The following is a 15,884-nucleotide window of genomic DNA, read 5'->3' as shown; positions in this document are numbered from 1 at the left end:
GTCCATGGCAGGAGGGTTGGACCTAGATGATCTTTTAAGATCCCACCAAACCCAAACCATTCTATGATTCTATGAAGGAAGCATCTGCATTTCATCTGAGCTGAGGGCTGTGACATGTGGCATAGTGGAGAATTACCAGGGTAATGGAAATGATGGCTAAAAAGAAAACAAACACTATTTCCCAAAGAAAACTTTAATTTCAACAAGACAGGAAGCTGCACAAAGAGAGCTACTGCAAGTTTCTTTTGAACAGCTTAAAACTATCTACATGAATACTTGTGGAGTAAGGTCCTCCTTCTGAGTAACAGTCTGGCCACAGGGGCTTGGCCTTTCAAAGGCCACTGAACTGCACCTGATGGACACCTCTGTCCTGCACCAGAACACGGGCTGTCCTTCCCTTCACAAAGGCAAAGCAGCATCTGAGGAGGGTTGGGTAGGGACCCTGAAAACAAAAATACACCACAGGAAAACAAGACTTGCCCTTAATGTGCTGTTTGCTCTTGAAGTCAATCCAGGCTGATGTGTTTCAAAGCAGCAGTGGAAGCCTTGTCCAGCTTGCACATCAGACTAACCCAAAGAATCATCCCAAGCTAAAGACAAGTGGGCCAGGGAAACCTGCCCTGGCCACTGCCTCAGTGGCTCCAACCTTCCCAGCCTGTGGTGGGGATCACCACTGCCTTTCAGGGTGGCCAATGCACCAAGACCCCATAAAAAGCATCCCATGAGGGACAGGGTGGTGCAAACCCTTGCTCCTCTGCCTTGCAGAGGCACCTGGTGCTGTTGTGATGGGTGCTCTGCCACAGCCACTCATCCCCTTGGGCTGAAGAAAGGGCTCAGAGCTTTGACCCTGCCGTGGAGTCAAACATGGGGCTGGTAGCTCAGGGCCACGCAGGCAACTCCTGTCTCCTCCATTTCACCACCTCCCAAGCTGCTAAACTGAAGCTTTGTGAGGGCAGGGTGCCATCTGCTAGAGGGCAGGAAGCTGCCAGAGATGCCTTTCAACTGGGGGCACATTCCAATGGACATAGCATCCCCCCTCCCCTGTGTTTATTACTAAAAGGGCTTGTTTCAAGCCCAGTAGCCTCCTTCAGCAGCACAACAGAAATGTGAAGATTGCCTCTGTCTGTTCCTAGGCTGGGCTGAGGACCAGAAGGTGACAGAGCTTCTTCCTTGGATAAGGAAATGTACTCCTCTCCCAGCTGAGGAAGCAGCCTTCCAGTGCAGAGCAGGCACCACAGACAATGCAGAAGAGGCTGCCCAAGAAAGGGAGGCAAAATCCAGGTGGTTTTGCTCAGCTCTGAGCTGGAAAGGTGTCTCAAATCTCAAGCAAGAAAAGAGGCAACCGGAGCTTCTATTTAAAACCATCCTAACGACAACAAAAAAATTCAGGTAAACAGTCCACCAGGAAAGGGAAAAAAAAAAAAGATATTCAATCCCAAAAAGCAAGACTCCGATCAGTGTTCGTGACCATCCAAGCAGATGGCAAGGGCGGTGAGGAGCAGAGTCTGGCAATGTCACACTGTCACCCCAGGGCTGCAGCTCACCAGCATCCCATCCTCATCACTGTCCCAGGCCCCATGGCACCCCACTGCCAGGCCATCCCCACTGGTGGGGGACAAGGAGCATCCTGCCTCTACTGCCCATCCACCAACCATTTCTTTTTTCCCCACCTGCCCGCACTGCCCATCAGTTCTCGCCCGCCTGGACATACTCCTCGGTGGCCTTGGAGATGGTGCTCAGGTACTGCCAGCTCAGGGCAGCCAGGAGCATGGCACACGACAGGTAGATGGGGGAGTAGTGGTGGCGTGATGCCATGGAGCCACTGGGCAAGCTCATGGCACGGATGGTGGAGATCACCTGCTGTGTCTTGTTGGATGATGGGTCCGTGCTTGGGATCTTCTGGTAGATCTGGGAAGAGAGGAAGGAGGAGTTATAGTTCTGAGGTTAAGGAGACAAACGGGATGACTGGGCGGAACAGGAAGCCTTAAGGACCACCGTGTCCTCAACAGCAGCCTCTGTGGTGCACTGCCATGGAGCAGGGACCAGCTGCAACGGATGCCTGGATGGGGCCAGGGCAAATTTCCCTAGAGAAGTGCACTAAAGCAAGCAGCCTCTTGAGGGCACCCCATGATGGGAGATGACCACAAGCATCAGACACAATCCCTCAACCACAAGTGATGTTGCAGGGACCAGCAGATCTTACCCAGCAATCTTCGCTGCCAGTGTGCTGCAGGCCACCTCAAACCAGTGAGGACATCCCAGAATGACCAGAAGCTGGTGTGACTGCCAGAATATGGCCACCTTCAGCAGAAAACCTCATGTTCTTTGGGATTTTTTCCTCATGGTCTGCAAACTCCATAGCTTTTAAGATACTGAGTTTTAGGGAGCAGTGCACAAGCAGAGACCCTCCTCTAGTCTAATGTGTCACTGTCCCTTGTCATGGGGTCAGCTAGACCACAAATGGAGCTCTAATAACCCATAGTGTGGAGTCTTCCTGGTGCAGAAGTAATGTCTATTTATTTAACTGCTGTTGCTGAATTTGTTTTTCAGGGTTGGGTTTGGTTTTCTCCCATTAATCTATCCACCAGATGTTCCTCCATGTGAACTACACCTGCAGTACTGTGTCCAGTTCTGGGGTCTCCAACACAAGAAGGACATGGACCTGTTGGAGAGGGTCCAGAGAAGGGCCACAAAGATGATCAGAGGGCTGGAGCAGCTCTGCATTGGAGACAGGCTGAGAGTTGGGGTTGCTCAGCCTGGAGAAGAGAAGGCTCCAGGGAGACCTTAGAGCACCTTCCAAGTACCTGAAGGGGCTACAGGAAAGCTGGGGAGAGACTTTTAACAAGGGCATGGGGTGATAGGATGAGGTGGAACAGTTTTAAACTGAACGAAAGAAGATTTACATGAGATCTTTGGAAGAAAATCTTTCCTGCGAGTGTGGTGAGACCCTGGTCCAGGCTGCCCTGAGAAGCTGTGGCTGCTCTCTCCCCAGAAGTGTTCAAGGGCAGGTTCGATGGGGCTTGGAGCAACCTGGTGTAGTGGAAGGTGTCCATGGCAGAAGGGTTGGACCTCGATGATCTTTAAGGTCCCTTCCAACCCAAACCTTTCTAAGATTCTATGAACTTTTTATGTCCACAGTAGCCTGAAGTTGGGAGCCCCACTGCTTTAATCACCCGTGAAGAGCTGCTTTTATTTACTATTGGTGATGCAGGACTAGGAAACAACCACACAACATGTTGCCAGCTGCAACTACAAACAAAGAAAACAAGAGTTCTCTGGAGCAGCCCGTGGGGAGATGATGCAACCTATTCAGATGTGTGCTATGGGAAAGGTCCCCTGTGCCTGCCCAGCCCAGGGGAAGTGCTGTGCTGTGACACCTCACTCAGTTTATTCTCCTCCACAAGAACAACAGGACCTTGGCCTCCACTTCTCAACAAAGCCCAAGGGTACATTTCAGGGGAGTGCATCAAACAATCCATTTGGTCAGGCCAAAACCACATCAGGTTCATGGTGCCCTGCCTCCACTGAACCAAGAGACATAAGGAAAGGATTAACAGAATCACAGATCTTCCAAAATTCCACACCAGGAATGAGGGCAGGAACAGCCAGAAATTACTCAAGGCAAGTTAGGAAACCTACCTCTTCCACATACTGGTACATGATAGCTTTTACAGCTTGTATGCTTGTAGCATCCATCATGAGAGTGACAGCTTGTCCCTTCCGGATCTTCACCACACCCTTGAACACCTGCTTGTTGTTATAGCAGGCAGCCAAGGTGGCAATGGCCATCACCTAGGGAGAAACACCAAGAGTCCTTACTGTATTGTGAGGAGCTTGCTAAGGGAGCACGATGGCAAGACACTGGAGTGAAGCCACAGTCTCACTGACAGCAGAAATGGAAGGTACCGGGAAAGAAGGAAAAGATAAAAGAGGGGGAGAATAAAACAGGCTAAGACCGCCACGATACGTGACTTCCTTCACCTCCAGCTTCTCATCAGCTGGGCTGCAGATGATGAAGAACCACTTGAAAACACAACTCACCTGGGGGATAGCACAGAAGTTGAAGACACTTTGGTTTTTCAGACGGGATAAGTATGTGAGAACGTCAGGGACGTGGTGAAGGGCGTTGGTGATGAGCTCATTCAGACACTGGACAGCCATATCAATGTTCTCTGGCTTGGCAAAATCCGACAGCTTCTTTGCATATCTGCTCCAAACCTAAGCATCAAGATAAAGACTCACAAGTTGAAGGGCACATTGATCTCACAAGAGAGATGTCAATAGCAGTGTGAGGTCTGGAAGAGCAACAAGAACCTCCACAGACCCACGAGAGCCTTGAAGAACTGGAGCTTACTAGGCAAAAGAAAATAAGGGAGAGCACGCTGCAGAGACAAGGCAGTGTTCTCCTTATATACAAAGGAGTTGTAAAGGAGAAAGCTGCAACTCATATCCACATCTTCTCTAGGGTAGGGCAAAGAAAAGATGCCTCATGGACCAGGCTGACATCAAAAAATGCCCTGTAAGACAGGTGAGCCACATGGAAAAGGGAGAGAAAAATTCTTGGAGCAGACAAGCATCTGTCAGGCACAGGCAGAACTGATCCTGCCTTTGGGAACAGACTGAGTATCCCCTTGAGATCTCACCCAGTCTAATCCTCCCTCACTCCTAGAACCAACAATAACAGAGAGGAGAAAAAGCTGCCCAACAAGTTGTTGTCAGTGTAGGGAGACATCACCTTGTCCCCTCATCTTTACCCAGACAGCTGTAAGTGTGGAACTTTCCAATCAGCTGTCATTACAAGAACTGTTACTGTCAAGAAGATGTGTAACCATTAGTAGTGATCTTATGCAGCACAGCTTTACTGCAGGGTCCTAATAAAATTAAAGCAGATGATCAAGTCTCTCCTGTTAACTTTATATAGAAGGGACACGAGATCTTAGCTGTGCACCTTCTGCTGTGCACCCCGTAATGCATTCCTGGGACAAGTGACCTGGGAAGCAGGCTGGGTGGCTCCATCCGTTACAGATCATGGGCAGAAGTATGAAAGACTGTCAAGGGACACCAACAAATGGTGGTAAAAACCCTGTCTTTGGGAATTTCAAAGGAAATTCCAGCAGGAGTCCTTCTAAGGAAAGGATGCAACTCACTGTATCGGAGCAGCAACAACAGCACCTTCAGTCTTTGCATTTCCCAAAGAGGCACAGCAGAATCCCTCATCCCAAAGCAGTGTTTGTCCTCACCTCTCTGGGCCAGAACTCCCTTCCTTCTAGCTGGTCCTCCAGATAGTCACGGATGATGTTGGTTTTCTGCAGGAAGAGGCCCATGGAGTTTGCCAGCTCCGTGTCCTGCCCAACGATAGGATCTTCTAGTTTGGATGCAGAGAAGAGACGGGAAAGGCCGATCCCCACCAGCCCAGCAACATAGTGACAATACTGCAAGGCAGCCAGAGGGGAAGGGGCAAGGGAAAAAACAAGATTAAAATGTTACAAAGTGCTGCCTATTTGCTACAGGGAGTTTTACAAAAATGATGCTCATAAGTAATTGACTGCATTTTCTGTGTGTTTTCATGGCTCTTCCTAGGAGGTCTCAGCTTTCCCACCCCCAGCAAACACCTTAGTGAGGATGTTCCACCAAGATGCCTCTCTGCCTCCAGCAGCCAAAGGAACTGCCCACACAGGAACAGCTGATGTGATGGTTCACCCAAAACACATGCTGGTGGGCAACACCAACAATCCATGCCATCCTCCCATTACCCACAGTATCAGCAGTCTTCCAAAGCCTTCCCAAGCCCACACAGCCTCCCTCATCCAGCTGAACCTTCCTCTCACAGGGATGCCCTCTCTCTTCTTTCCCAAAAGACAAGGTAGAGCTTACCCACATTCAGTCCACTCCTCTGTCCAGGCTGACTCACCTTATCCCATTCGTGCTGAGAGTCCACCTTCTTCTCCAAGAACTCTGCCATCCCGACGCCCATCTTGTGGCAGATATCTGAAATCACATCCTGGTAGACCTTTGACAGGTTCCTGAACTCCATGGAGATCTGCAGCACAAAGCACCACCAGGAAAAAAAAAAAAAAAAAAAAACGACAAGACAGCGTCAGGAAAAAATAGCAGAGCTCAACATTTATTAAGCAATTAGAAGAAGACTGCTTACCAGGCTCTTATCCCACCCTGGCTGGAGATCTAGGACAACTCCCACAGCCAGAGAGGTTTCAAGGCCCTTGAAGCACAGGCTCAGTCTGTTCTCAGTCTAAACAGAATGGTCTCTGGCGATGGATCAGAGACAGAAATATCTTTGGGAAGGCTCTTTGGCCTTGGACTCGTATCATCTGGGAGTAGCAGGACAAAACTAGCTACACTTGGTGCATACAGTTGGTTTTTTTTATAATTTGTAAGAGCACCCCAGCACACCAACCATGGGAAACAACAGGGGAGGCTTCTGGTGCTCTGTTCTCCTGAGCCCTCTCCAGCTCTGGCTCCACAGGGCACATTTTTCACAACTGGAAAGGCATCAAGCAACAGAGAAAGTGTAAAATCCTTCTTCTGCATCTCCAGTAACATGATGCAGTGACTCAGTCTCTCTTACACTGATAAAAAATGAAACAGTGCTTCCTCCCCTTGCCAAAGCTGGAGCATCATGTTTCATTTTTCTAGGCTTTATTCCACAGAAGTGGGTAACTACAGCCAGCCCAGGGTGTGTGTCTGGTGAGGACAGCAGTCTGAACAATGACAGCTCAGACACAAACGCAACTGCAGATCCAGCTTCTCCTCCTTGCCCCGTGTCTCAGTCTGTCTGTAAAAGAAGCTTCTGCCTCAATGGCTTCCATCCACTACACAGAGAAGTACAACCTATGAGTACACCTCATTATTATGTATGAGTTCACCAGATACTATTAAAATCATGCCTGAACATGAACTCAGATTGGCCAAGTAAACATACACACCAAGAGAGAACAACCAAGTGCCATAACACCTTCTCCAAAGCTTTTCTGAAGTACAAGCCTTTGGCACACCTACTTTGTCACTGCACAGAATCACAGAATCATCAAGACGTCAAGAAGCCCCTGACTCAGCCATGCCCTGTACTACATTCCCCTCCCAGACAGGGCACAGCCACTGTTATCCCAAGGCTGAGCATCAAAATTTACAATACACCTCAGTGTTCCAAACAATTATCCCATTCCCACTGCTAGAGAAAGCCTGACAAGGGTAGAATAAATTTTAAAAGGTAAAAAGCTGAACAAAACAGAACTTCCTTAAAAAATTAAATACTCTTCACTATAACTATTATACTTCTGCTTAAACAGCTTTTTAAAAATCTAAAATAAAAAACAACCCAGCTACTATTGATCAACATGAGCAACAGCAAAACTGCAGCCTCTACCAAGGGCCAGTCCCTGTGCCCTCACCAAAACCAGACGTCTGTAGAGCTCAGCCTTGCCTTCCAGCCACAGCATCTCCTTCTGCTGTCAGCTCGATGGATCCCTGCCCAGATGGGCTTTCCTGCCACTCTGGGAGATGTTGCATCTCAGAGCTCCACCATCCCCTTGCTCCTGCTGGGACTGAAATCAGGCAGGAGCCCAGGACAAGCAGCAGTTTGAGCTCTGCTGCATGCCACTCTATAGCATCAGAGTCAAGACCCTACAGCTACATCTGCATCAGTAACCTAAATATTAAACATGGACTCAATCACCAGAGTCAAGACCCTACAGCTACATCTGCATCAGTAACCTAAATATTAAACATGGACTCAATCACCTGCAGCTACCTCACATCTGCAGGCAGTTCTTGGGAAGTAGTGTGGGCCAGAAACCACTTCTCAAGGACAGTCTGGGATACAACCATGCTGTTCTGCATGCTGAGAGAGTTTACCAGCTTGGACAGTCAGCCTTCAGGTCAGAGAACAGGCTCCAATACTGCTGCATCTTGATAGTGGAGATGCAGGCTCTCTGTGGCTTCCTTTTAGGATCCTTAGAGCAATAAGTCTTAGGGCAACAGTGTTACTAACAGTGAGGGTCATTTTTATCTCATATGCACATCAAAGATGTGCAGACAGATCCCTGTAGCTCTAGAGTAGATCCTGCAGGATCCTGCAAACGTTGGTCCATCCATAAGCCAGATATCAGACAAGCTCTCCTCCACTCCCTATCTGTTAGAGGTCACTGGACACATAGCCCAGGCAATGCACAGTGTTGGGCAACAAATCCAAAACACTCTCTGCAAGGAGACAGTCATTTACCCTCCCAACAGGGGAGGCAAAAAGCCACTTTTTGGAGCTGGCACTTTTCCACAGCCAGGTTATCTGTTGCTCACATAGAGTTGGGCAATGTTTCAGTTCTCACACCAACTTTGCATCCAATCCCATGTGCAGGTCATGTAGCTCTTCTGAAGAGCTACAGGCTCAGCAAGGACTGAACGAGCTCAGCGGTAGAATAATATAATTGTTTTGGTTGGAAAAGACCTTTAAGATCATCAAGTCCAACCATGAACCCAGCACTGCCAAGACCACCACTAACCCATGTCCCTCAGCACCACAACTATATGGCTTATAAATCCCTCCAGGGACAGCGATGGGTGAAATACGGAGATCCAACCCTGCAAGCAAGATCCAATCTTGCAAGCAAAGGTGAAGCAAGGCAGCTGAAACAAGGAGGTGGACATCTTACCGTTGGGAAGTCCTCGAGCACCTGCCGGTCCTTCTCCTTGCTCTCCGTGTACTTCCACTCTGGTTGATAGAGATAGGAGTGAAACTCATGCAACATCGGGACCTTCACATCTAAGCTGATGGTCATGTCATCCTCTACGGTGTCCAGGGCACGGAGGACTAGGTAGAATATACAGACGGCATGTCTGGGGGGGTGAGAAAAACACAATCCTCTCTTACTGGGGATTGTTTACTAGGCAGGACAAAGTTTAAATTAACCACACAGCCTTGGCAGAGGGGCTTCCAGCTCAACACAACATGCACTAGCACTGTCAGGGTGTTGATGCCTTGGAAGATACAAGTACTTCCAGCACAATTCCAGCTTTAAGGTTTCAAGCAACACAGTACTTCTGCCACTGAGCAGAAGAGAAAACAGTGATGTGAAAACATTCCCAGACCCCACCATTATGGCCCAGTGTCTCCTGAAGTCTGGAAGCTGGCTTAGGTAAAAGGTTGTCCACGTTCAATCCCTCCTCCATCAAATCATGGAACGGTTTGGGCGGGAAGGAACTTTTACAAGTCTTCTAGTCAAACCCCTCTGCAATGAGCAGGGACATCTTCTACTACACCTGGGGTGTCAGCTTCCCCAGCCCTTATCTGGGGACAGTGGCCATCCCCTGCAGTGCAGGAACAGAATAAATGCATTAGAAACATGATGCTCAAATCCCAAGGTCACAGGAGCAGGTTAAGCATGGAAAGCACCAATAGCTCTTCCCACCTACCTCACTCATTATCTCCTTGAATCTCCAGTCTGAGCAACAGAGGTGCCTCAGCAGGAGCTCCCCATGGGAAGATGGCTGCGAAAGTTGCAGCTGGGTTAAGGAAGCCAGGTTTTTCCCTTCATGAAAAGAACTACAGCAGGGCTTTTGGCTTTCTGAGGCATGTGCTGGGGAAGGGACAGGCCTGTAAGGTCTCCCTGGGCCAGGCACTGCCAGATTCAACCCAATCCTGCAAGCAAGATCCAACCCTGCAAGCAAGACCAGTGCTCGCTAGGACCCAGAGGACAGAGCCTGAGGTGAGGCTGTTGGCAACAGCAAAAGCAAAATGAGGAAGGGGAAAAAAAGCAGATGCCCTTTCCCTAGCACTTCACCTTCTCTGTACCCAGCTTTCTTTTATCCTGTTTGGGGAGGCATACAGGTGTCCTTTACTGTACAAGAGGGACATTAGGACTGGCAGACAGAGCCAAAACCACTTTGTATTTTCTATGTCCATGCACAAGACACTGGAGTCAGCCCACGTATCCCAGGAAAGCTGCTGGAGAGCTGCTTCTCCTCCCAGTCCCACCGCCCCCACCTTCCCAACCCAGGCTACACAATTCTGCAGCTGAAGCAAAGAACAAAAAAGTCCTGATGGTGAGAAACACCAGCTCTGACTCCAGGATCTATATAAAATAACCCCCCAGCTCTAAATAAGCCCAGTGATACTTCAAGGAGATGATGCATTTATTAATGGTTTGACAAATGGAAACTAGCTTGGATTGCTTAAATACTAATTACTAGGCAAAATCATTGCTCTCCTGAGATGACAACAGTGATTAAGCAGCTAGAGAAAACTGACTGGCTCTTAAGAGTCAATACTGTTAAATCTGCCATTTTTCCTTAATTGAAGGGTATATAAAACCTCAGTTCACCCACACATCTGATTGTTCACAAGCAGCTCTCTCATGTCCCCCTGTTCCTTTCCATTTCAACTGGGTGGCAAAGGTTCATCCCACATGAGTGCCCAGGACTCCTACCCCTCTTCAGCAGCAACTTCCACCAGCAGCAGAAGACAGAGCAGAACCTGAAATGCCATCCCAGAAGCATCTCACACATTTACACCATGCCAAGAAAAGAGCAAGCAGTAACTCAAGAGCCCAGCATAAATAAACCCCTTATATAAGCCCTCTTCTGCATCCAAACCTTAAATGCATCCCCAGCTTTCATCTCATACTGAATTTAGCTCCATGGCAATTTGGGCATAGCAGAGTAAGAATTTTTTTGTGCTGAGTGTGGTGAAACACTGTCCCAGGTTATAAGATCATAAAAGCAACTACACAGGGAGAGTGGTCTGCATGCAGTTCCCTGTTGCTTTGCAGGGTTCCAGGCACCATGGTCCCAGCTAGGGTCCAACCATTCTCCAATCCACAGGGAATACAGAAGCCAACCAAAGCAACACAGTCTTCACCAGAAAACATATGTGAGAGTGCTGGGAAGAGGACACTCCTGCATTACCTCTTCACCAAAAAACTAGAAGCATCCACTTCCAAAGAGTAAGCCAAGTTTCATCTCAGAGCCCAAGCTCAAGCCCTGTTCTAGGCACAGCTCCCCCTTCCCAGGCGAGGTCTCTTCGCTCCTTGCCACCACATCCACCCTCTGCCACCACAAAGCATCTGAAGCTGCAGGAATTTATCTCAAAGGGTCCCAGGGACCAGCAGGACCACTGAGCCTGCAGCAGAGGAAGGCAAGAGCATCCTCCTCCTCTCCACCACCAGGAAAGGAGCCATGATATTGGCTCCTGTCTCCTGTCCACCACCACAAGTTATTATGTTGGTTTAGCTGCCAATGAAGCTGCAGTTTTGAGCCTTCCACCTCCCACCTCCCTAACCATGGAACAACAGGCTAGACAGGGCCCTGGCCAGCAAAACACATGGTTTCTAGGGCCAAAAAAAATAAGAAGAAAGAAAGAAAGCATTTTACCTCAACTCCCTGTGCACTAGCCAGGGCAGCATTGCTCCAAGCACTCATCCAGAAGTTCCCTGTTTTCCAACAGTCCTCAGGGGACACAAGAAAACTCTCCAAGGAGCAGGGGTGTGAACCAGGGAGTGAGAGCTTCACTCTCCCCCAGCCTTCAAACCAGGGGATTTCACTCCAAAGAAGTTGCCAAAAAAGCTGCAGCAGAGGGAACTAGGCCATGGTGTAGGACACTGTGCTGGGAGCAGAACCTGGCAGCGCTGAGTTTCTCAGCACAGAACCACAGGCTGGTTTGGGTTGGAAGGGACCTTAAAGCTCATCTAGTTCCAGCCCCCTGCCATGGGCAGAGACACCTCCCACTAGACCAGGTTGCTCAAAGCCTCAACCTGTTGTGGTTGTTCAAAAGCTTGAACCCTACACCACCAGTTCTTTCAACCAGCACAAAGGCAAATATTAAGCAGCCTGTAACCACAGGGATTCAGTTTAACCTCCTAATGGGGGGGGTTAACAACAGTGAAAGTGCTTCTTTGACACGATCCAGCAAATTAATTCCTTTGATAAGCTAGCTGCTCTGCCTATTCCTACATTCTGCCTATTGTGCATTTCCCTCTTTTGTCCCTAAACTCTTCAGCAGAGCTGCTGTGCTTTGAACTTGATCAGTTTCTTCTGATCCACTACAGAGCCAGCTGTAATTCAGCAGCAACCCATGCACAGCCTTAGGTTGCAAAGATCCAGCATTTTTTTAGGTTGCCAGGCAGATGTTTCTGTGCCCTGAGGGAAGGGAGCATTCCTGATCCCAGCAAGCTGCAATGCCAGGATTAAAGCCCAGAAAAAACAGACAAGAAAGACAACTGCAGGGAGCACACAGCATAATGAAACCTGCTAACAGGTTTCAAGGTGTTTGATTTCTTGGCTTTTTTTCTCTTCTTCCTCTTAATTTCCACATGAGCAAATGTACCAAGCATGGAAAAATATTAATTCTTGGCCCTACCACAAATTTCCATGCAACCCCAGCCAAGCTGCTGAATTTTTTTGGCATTTCCAGTAAGACAGGCCACAGACGACCATTTCATAAATGCTGGATGACAGCTGGGAGGCAGCACCCAAAATGCCAAACCAGGGCTCAGACAACAAACAGAGAACCCAGTGTTCAGGCTGGTGAAGTTAGAACCACAGCATTATACGTGTCCAGTGCAACTTTTAAGGAGCCCCTAATTTTGGTGAGTAACCCAGCTTGGGAGAGAGATCTACATATTGAAACCAATAATTACTGCATGAATATAAAGAATTATAAGGAGAGATATAAACACACAGGGCCCTGGGCCCAGCTGAGCTCTGCATCCTGTTACTATCACCATCTGAAGCTTTCCTACAGAGGTCAGCAACATTTGTACAGCAAAAATGAGCATGCAGCGAATCCCCCTCAAATGATTGTGTGGGTTTTGAGGCAGCTGCTTCCAAAATCACCTTCCACACAGCATCCAGACCCTCGGTCAGCCCTGGGTTTTTGCTCACCTCCCCCAGCCAGCCTGAAGGCCAGTGCCAGCCTTGGCACTGCCAGGACACATTCCCAGGGTGTCACAAACAGCATATGGCCAGGCACTGTGTTTAACTCTCTACTGGCTGAGAAGCTGTAGTGCCCATCCCCAGGCTGGATGTGAAAAACCCCATGTCCAGCTGCACGTGGTGGGGGGCACCGAGTGTGTCCTAGCCAGCTCAGCCCAGTATCGCGGTCATTTGCTGCACTGGGAGAGCAGGGAGAGCACTTCCAAGCAGTTCAGCTAAAGGAACATGGCATAGTGGAGCAGTGCATGGACCATCTCCTGGCCAGCTCTACCAGGAATCCCTAGCATTTGGGGAGCCATTGCAGCCACCACCGCCTGAAGAACCCCAGTGGCAAGGGGGTATTGCCCCCACCAACTCCTGGGGACCCCCAACATTGGGGTGACATTACACCCACCACCTCCTAGGGACCCCTGGCATCAGGGTCCCATTGTACCCACCCCCCCCCAAGGAGCACCGGTCCTGGGGGGACCATTGCACCCACCACCTCCTGGTGAGCCCTGACGTCAGGTGGGGCACGGCACCCCCCCCCCCCAGCTCTCCCGTTATCCCCCCCTCCGCCCCTCACTCACCGCAGCTCTCCGTCCAGGGCCTGGATGACAGCGGCGAAGCTGCGGCTGGTCTGGTTGAGGTACCGGTAGCAGGTGCGGAGGCCTCGTCCCAGCGAGTCCTGCGGGCAGAGCGGGGGGCAGGGGGCCGGTTGGAGGCGGGGGGCGGCCGGGGGGGACCCGCAAGGCTGCTGCAGCCTCCGCCCGCAGCCCCGCAGCCGGCCCAGCGCCCGGGGGGAGCCCCGCGGCGGGGACAGGGACAGTGTCCGCCTGAGGAGGGACACGGCTCTGCAGCCCTGCGCCATGGGGCAGCGGCGGCGGCGTGGGCGGGGGGCCGAGGGCCGGCCCACCCCTCCCCGGCCCGCCCCTCGGCCCGCCCGGCGAGCGCTGAGGCGGGCACCGGGACCTGAAGGGAAACCGCTGGAGCCCGACGATGCCCGGAGCCGGCGGGACGCGCTCCGAGCAGCGGGGCCGCGCGGTGCCCGCCAAGCGTGCGGCGTCCCCGGCAGCCGGGGCGGAGCGCGCAGGGTACCGGCCCCGAGCCGCGCACGGGAAGCCTGAAGCCGGGGAAAGCACCGGGACGGCGCATCCCGAAGGCGCACGGGGCACCGGACCCGAGACACGCCGGGGATGCCCGGAACGGGGGCGGTGCCCGGGCCGGTGCGGTGCCCGGGCCGGTGCGGTGCTCAGGCCAGTGCGGTGCCCGGGCCGGTGCTGGGGCCGGTGCGGTGCCCAGGCCGGTGCGGTGCCAGGGGCCGGTGCGGTGCCCGGGGCCGTGCGGTGCCCGGGCCGGTGCGGTGCTCAGGGCGATGCGGGGCCCAGGGCCGGTGCGGTGCTCAGGCCGGTGCTGGGGCCGGTGCGGTGCCCAGGGCGTTGCGGTGCTCAGGGCGGTGCGGTGCCCGGGCAGGTGCGGTGCTCAGGCCGGTGCGGTGCCCAGGGCGGTGCGGTGCCCAGGGCGGTGCGGTGCCCGGGCCGGTGCGGTTCCGGCCAAGCCCGTACGACGAACGAGAGCTCCGGGCCACGCCATCGCCCGGGAAACACGGAGCCCGTGCCAAGCCTCACCCGCGGCAGCCCCGCAGCGAGACGGCAGCCCCCTCCCCCGCCCCCCCCCTCCCACCGCCGCCGCAGCACCCGCTCGCCACCGCCTCCCGCCGCGCTCACCGGGTCGACCTGCGGCATGACGGCCCGGTAGCCGCCCATCTTGAAGCGCAGCAGGTGGTAGATGTCCTGGGGGTGGCCCAGCCATTTCCGCAGCAGCTCCATGGGCAGCGCTCGGCCTCCCCCCACCGCCGCCCGCCCGCCTGCCCGCCGCTTAACCGGCGCCGGCTGGGGCCGCCTCCGCCCCGCCCCTGCCCCGCCCCCCTCGGCCAATCAGCTCCCTCGCCCCATCGCTCGTTGGGCCGGCTGGGCCGCCCATTGGCCGAAGCGCGCTCGCACCAGAGGAGCGCCAGCCAATAGGAAGGATTCGGGGCTGGTGTGACGGCGGGCGGAGGGCGCCGATTGGGCGGAGGGCGCGCGTCAGCGCACGCGGCGCGGGAAGGCGGCGGGGCGGGGGGAGCGGGTCCCGGGGCGGTCCCGGGGGGGTCGGTGATGATCCGGTCCGTGATGATCCGGTCCGTGTCACCGCCCGGTCCTTCTGCCCGGGGCGCTGCTCTGGGGTCTCCCCTCACTCGGTAGGGTCGCCTCAAACACAGGCTGCGCGGAGAAGGGGTGGAGAGGGATCATGTCATGGAATGGTTTGGGGTGGGAGGGTCCATAAAGATCGTCTATTCCAACCCCCCTGCCTTGGGCAGGGACACCTCCCATGGACCAGGTTGCTCCAAGCCCCATCCAACCTGGCCTTCCACACTGCCAGGGATGGGGCAGCCACAGCTTCTCTGGGCAGCCTGGGCCAGAGTCTCACCACTCTCACAGCAAAGAATTTCCTCCCACTATCTCAATCTCCCCTCTTCCATCTTATAGCCATTCCCTCCTCATCCCATCACTCCATGCCCTTGTAAAAATTCCCTCCCCAGCTTTCCTGTAGCCCTTTCAGGTACTGGAAGGTGCTCTAAGGTCTCCAGGAAGCCTTTTCCTCTCCAGGCTGAGCAGCCCCAACTCCCTCAGCCTGTCCTTACAGCACAGTTGCTCCTGCTCTGATAATCTTCCTGGCCTCCTCTGGACTTGCTAACAGCTCCATGTCTTTATTTTCAACTGGGAAATGCTGGAGTTAAAGAACTCAGTGCTGCTTCACAGACAAGACTTGCACAGCCACTCCCCTGTGAATCTTGACACCCCTGAGTGGCTGCAGGTTACAGGATTTCTGACTCATCCAGTTAGTGGGGCTACAATGTCAAGGACACCTTATTGCTGCCTTTCAATACTTAAAGAGGGCTTATAAGAAAAATAAATAAATAA

The 15,884-nt window shown here is 52.4% G+C and overlaps 2 protein-coding genes across 4 annotated transcripts in view; one reads left to right on the top strand and one right to left on the bottom strand.

Annotated features, from left to right (window-relative positions):
- The window catches only part of LOC127382597 (gallinacin-13-like), a 592,294-nt gene that overhangs the window by 39,643 nt on the left and 536,767 nt on the right, over positions 1 to 15,884 (top strand). The window lies entirely within an intron of this gene.
- Positions 178 to 14,801, bottom strand: FDFT1 (farnesyl-diphosphate farnesyltransferase 1). The gene is made up of 8 exons (XM_051614399.1): positions 14,649 to 14,801; positions 13,512 to 13,609; positions 8,667 to 8,850; positions 5,912 to 6,040; positions 5,241 to 5,432; positions 4,042 to 4,218; positions 3,640 to 3,792; positions 178 to 1,908 (listed from the first exon to the last, which is right to left on the bottom strand). The coding sequence occupies exons 1-8, from the start codon at positions 14,748 to 14,750 to the stop codon at positions 1,687 to 1,689; spliced, it is 1,257 nt and encodes a 418-aa protein (XP_051470359.1). The 5' UTR covers positions 14,751 to 14,801; the 3' UTR covers positions 178 to 1,686.

Source organism: Apus apus, chromosome 3 (assembly GCF_020740795.1).
Source record: "Apus apus isolate bApuApu2 chromosome 3, bApuApu2.pri.cur, whole genome shotgun sequence".
In the NCBI taxonomy this organism is placed as follows: domain Eukaryota; kingdom Metazoa; phylum Chordata; class Aves; order Apodiformes; family Apodidae; genus Apus; species Apus apus.
This window is presented reverse-complemented; position numbering and strand designations above follow the sequence as displayed.

Coding starts and splice junctions, on each gene's coding strand:
- FDFT1 (XM_051614399.1), bottom strand. CDS start 14,750: ATGGAGCTGCTGCGGAAATGGCTGGGCCACCCCCAGGACATCTACCAC. Junction 8,851..13,511: donor GCCCTGGACGGAGAGCTGCG/GTGAGTGAGGGG, acceptor TCACCCCCCCAG/ACATGCCGTCTGTATATTCT. Junction 1,909..3,639: donor TGTACCAGTATGTGGAAGAG/GTAGGTTTCCTA, acceptor CTCTCTTCCCAG/ATCTACCAGAAGATCCCAAG.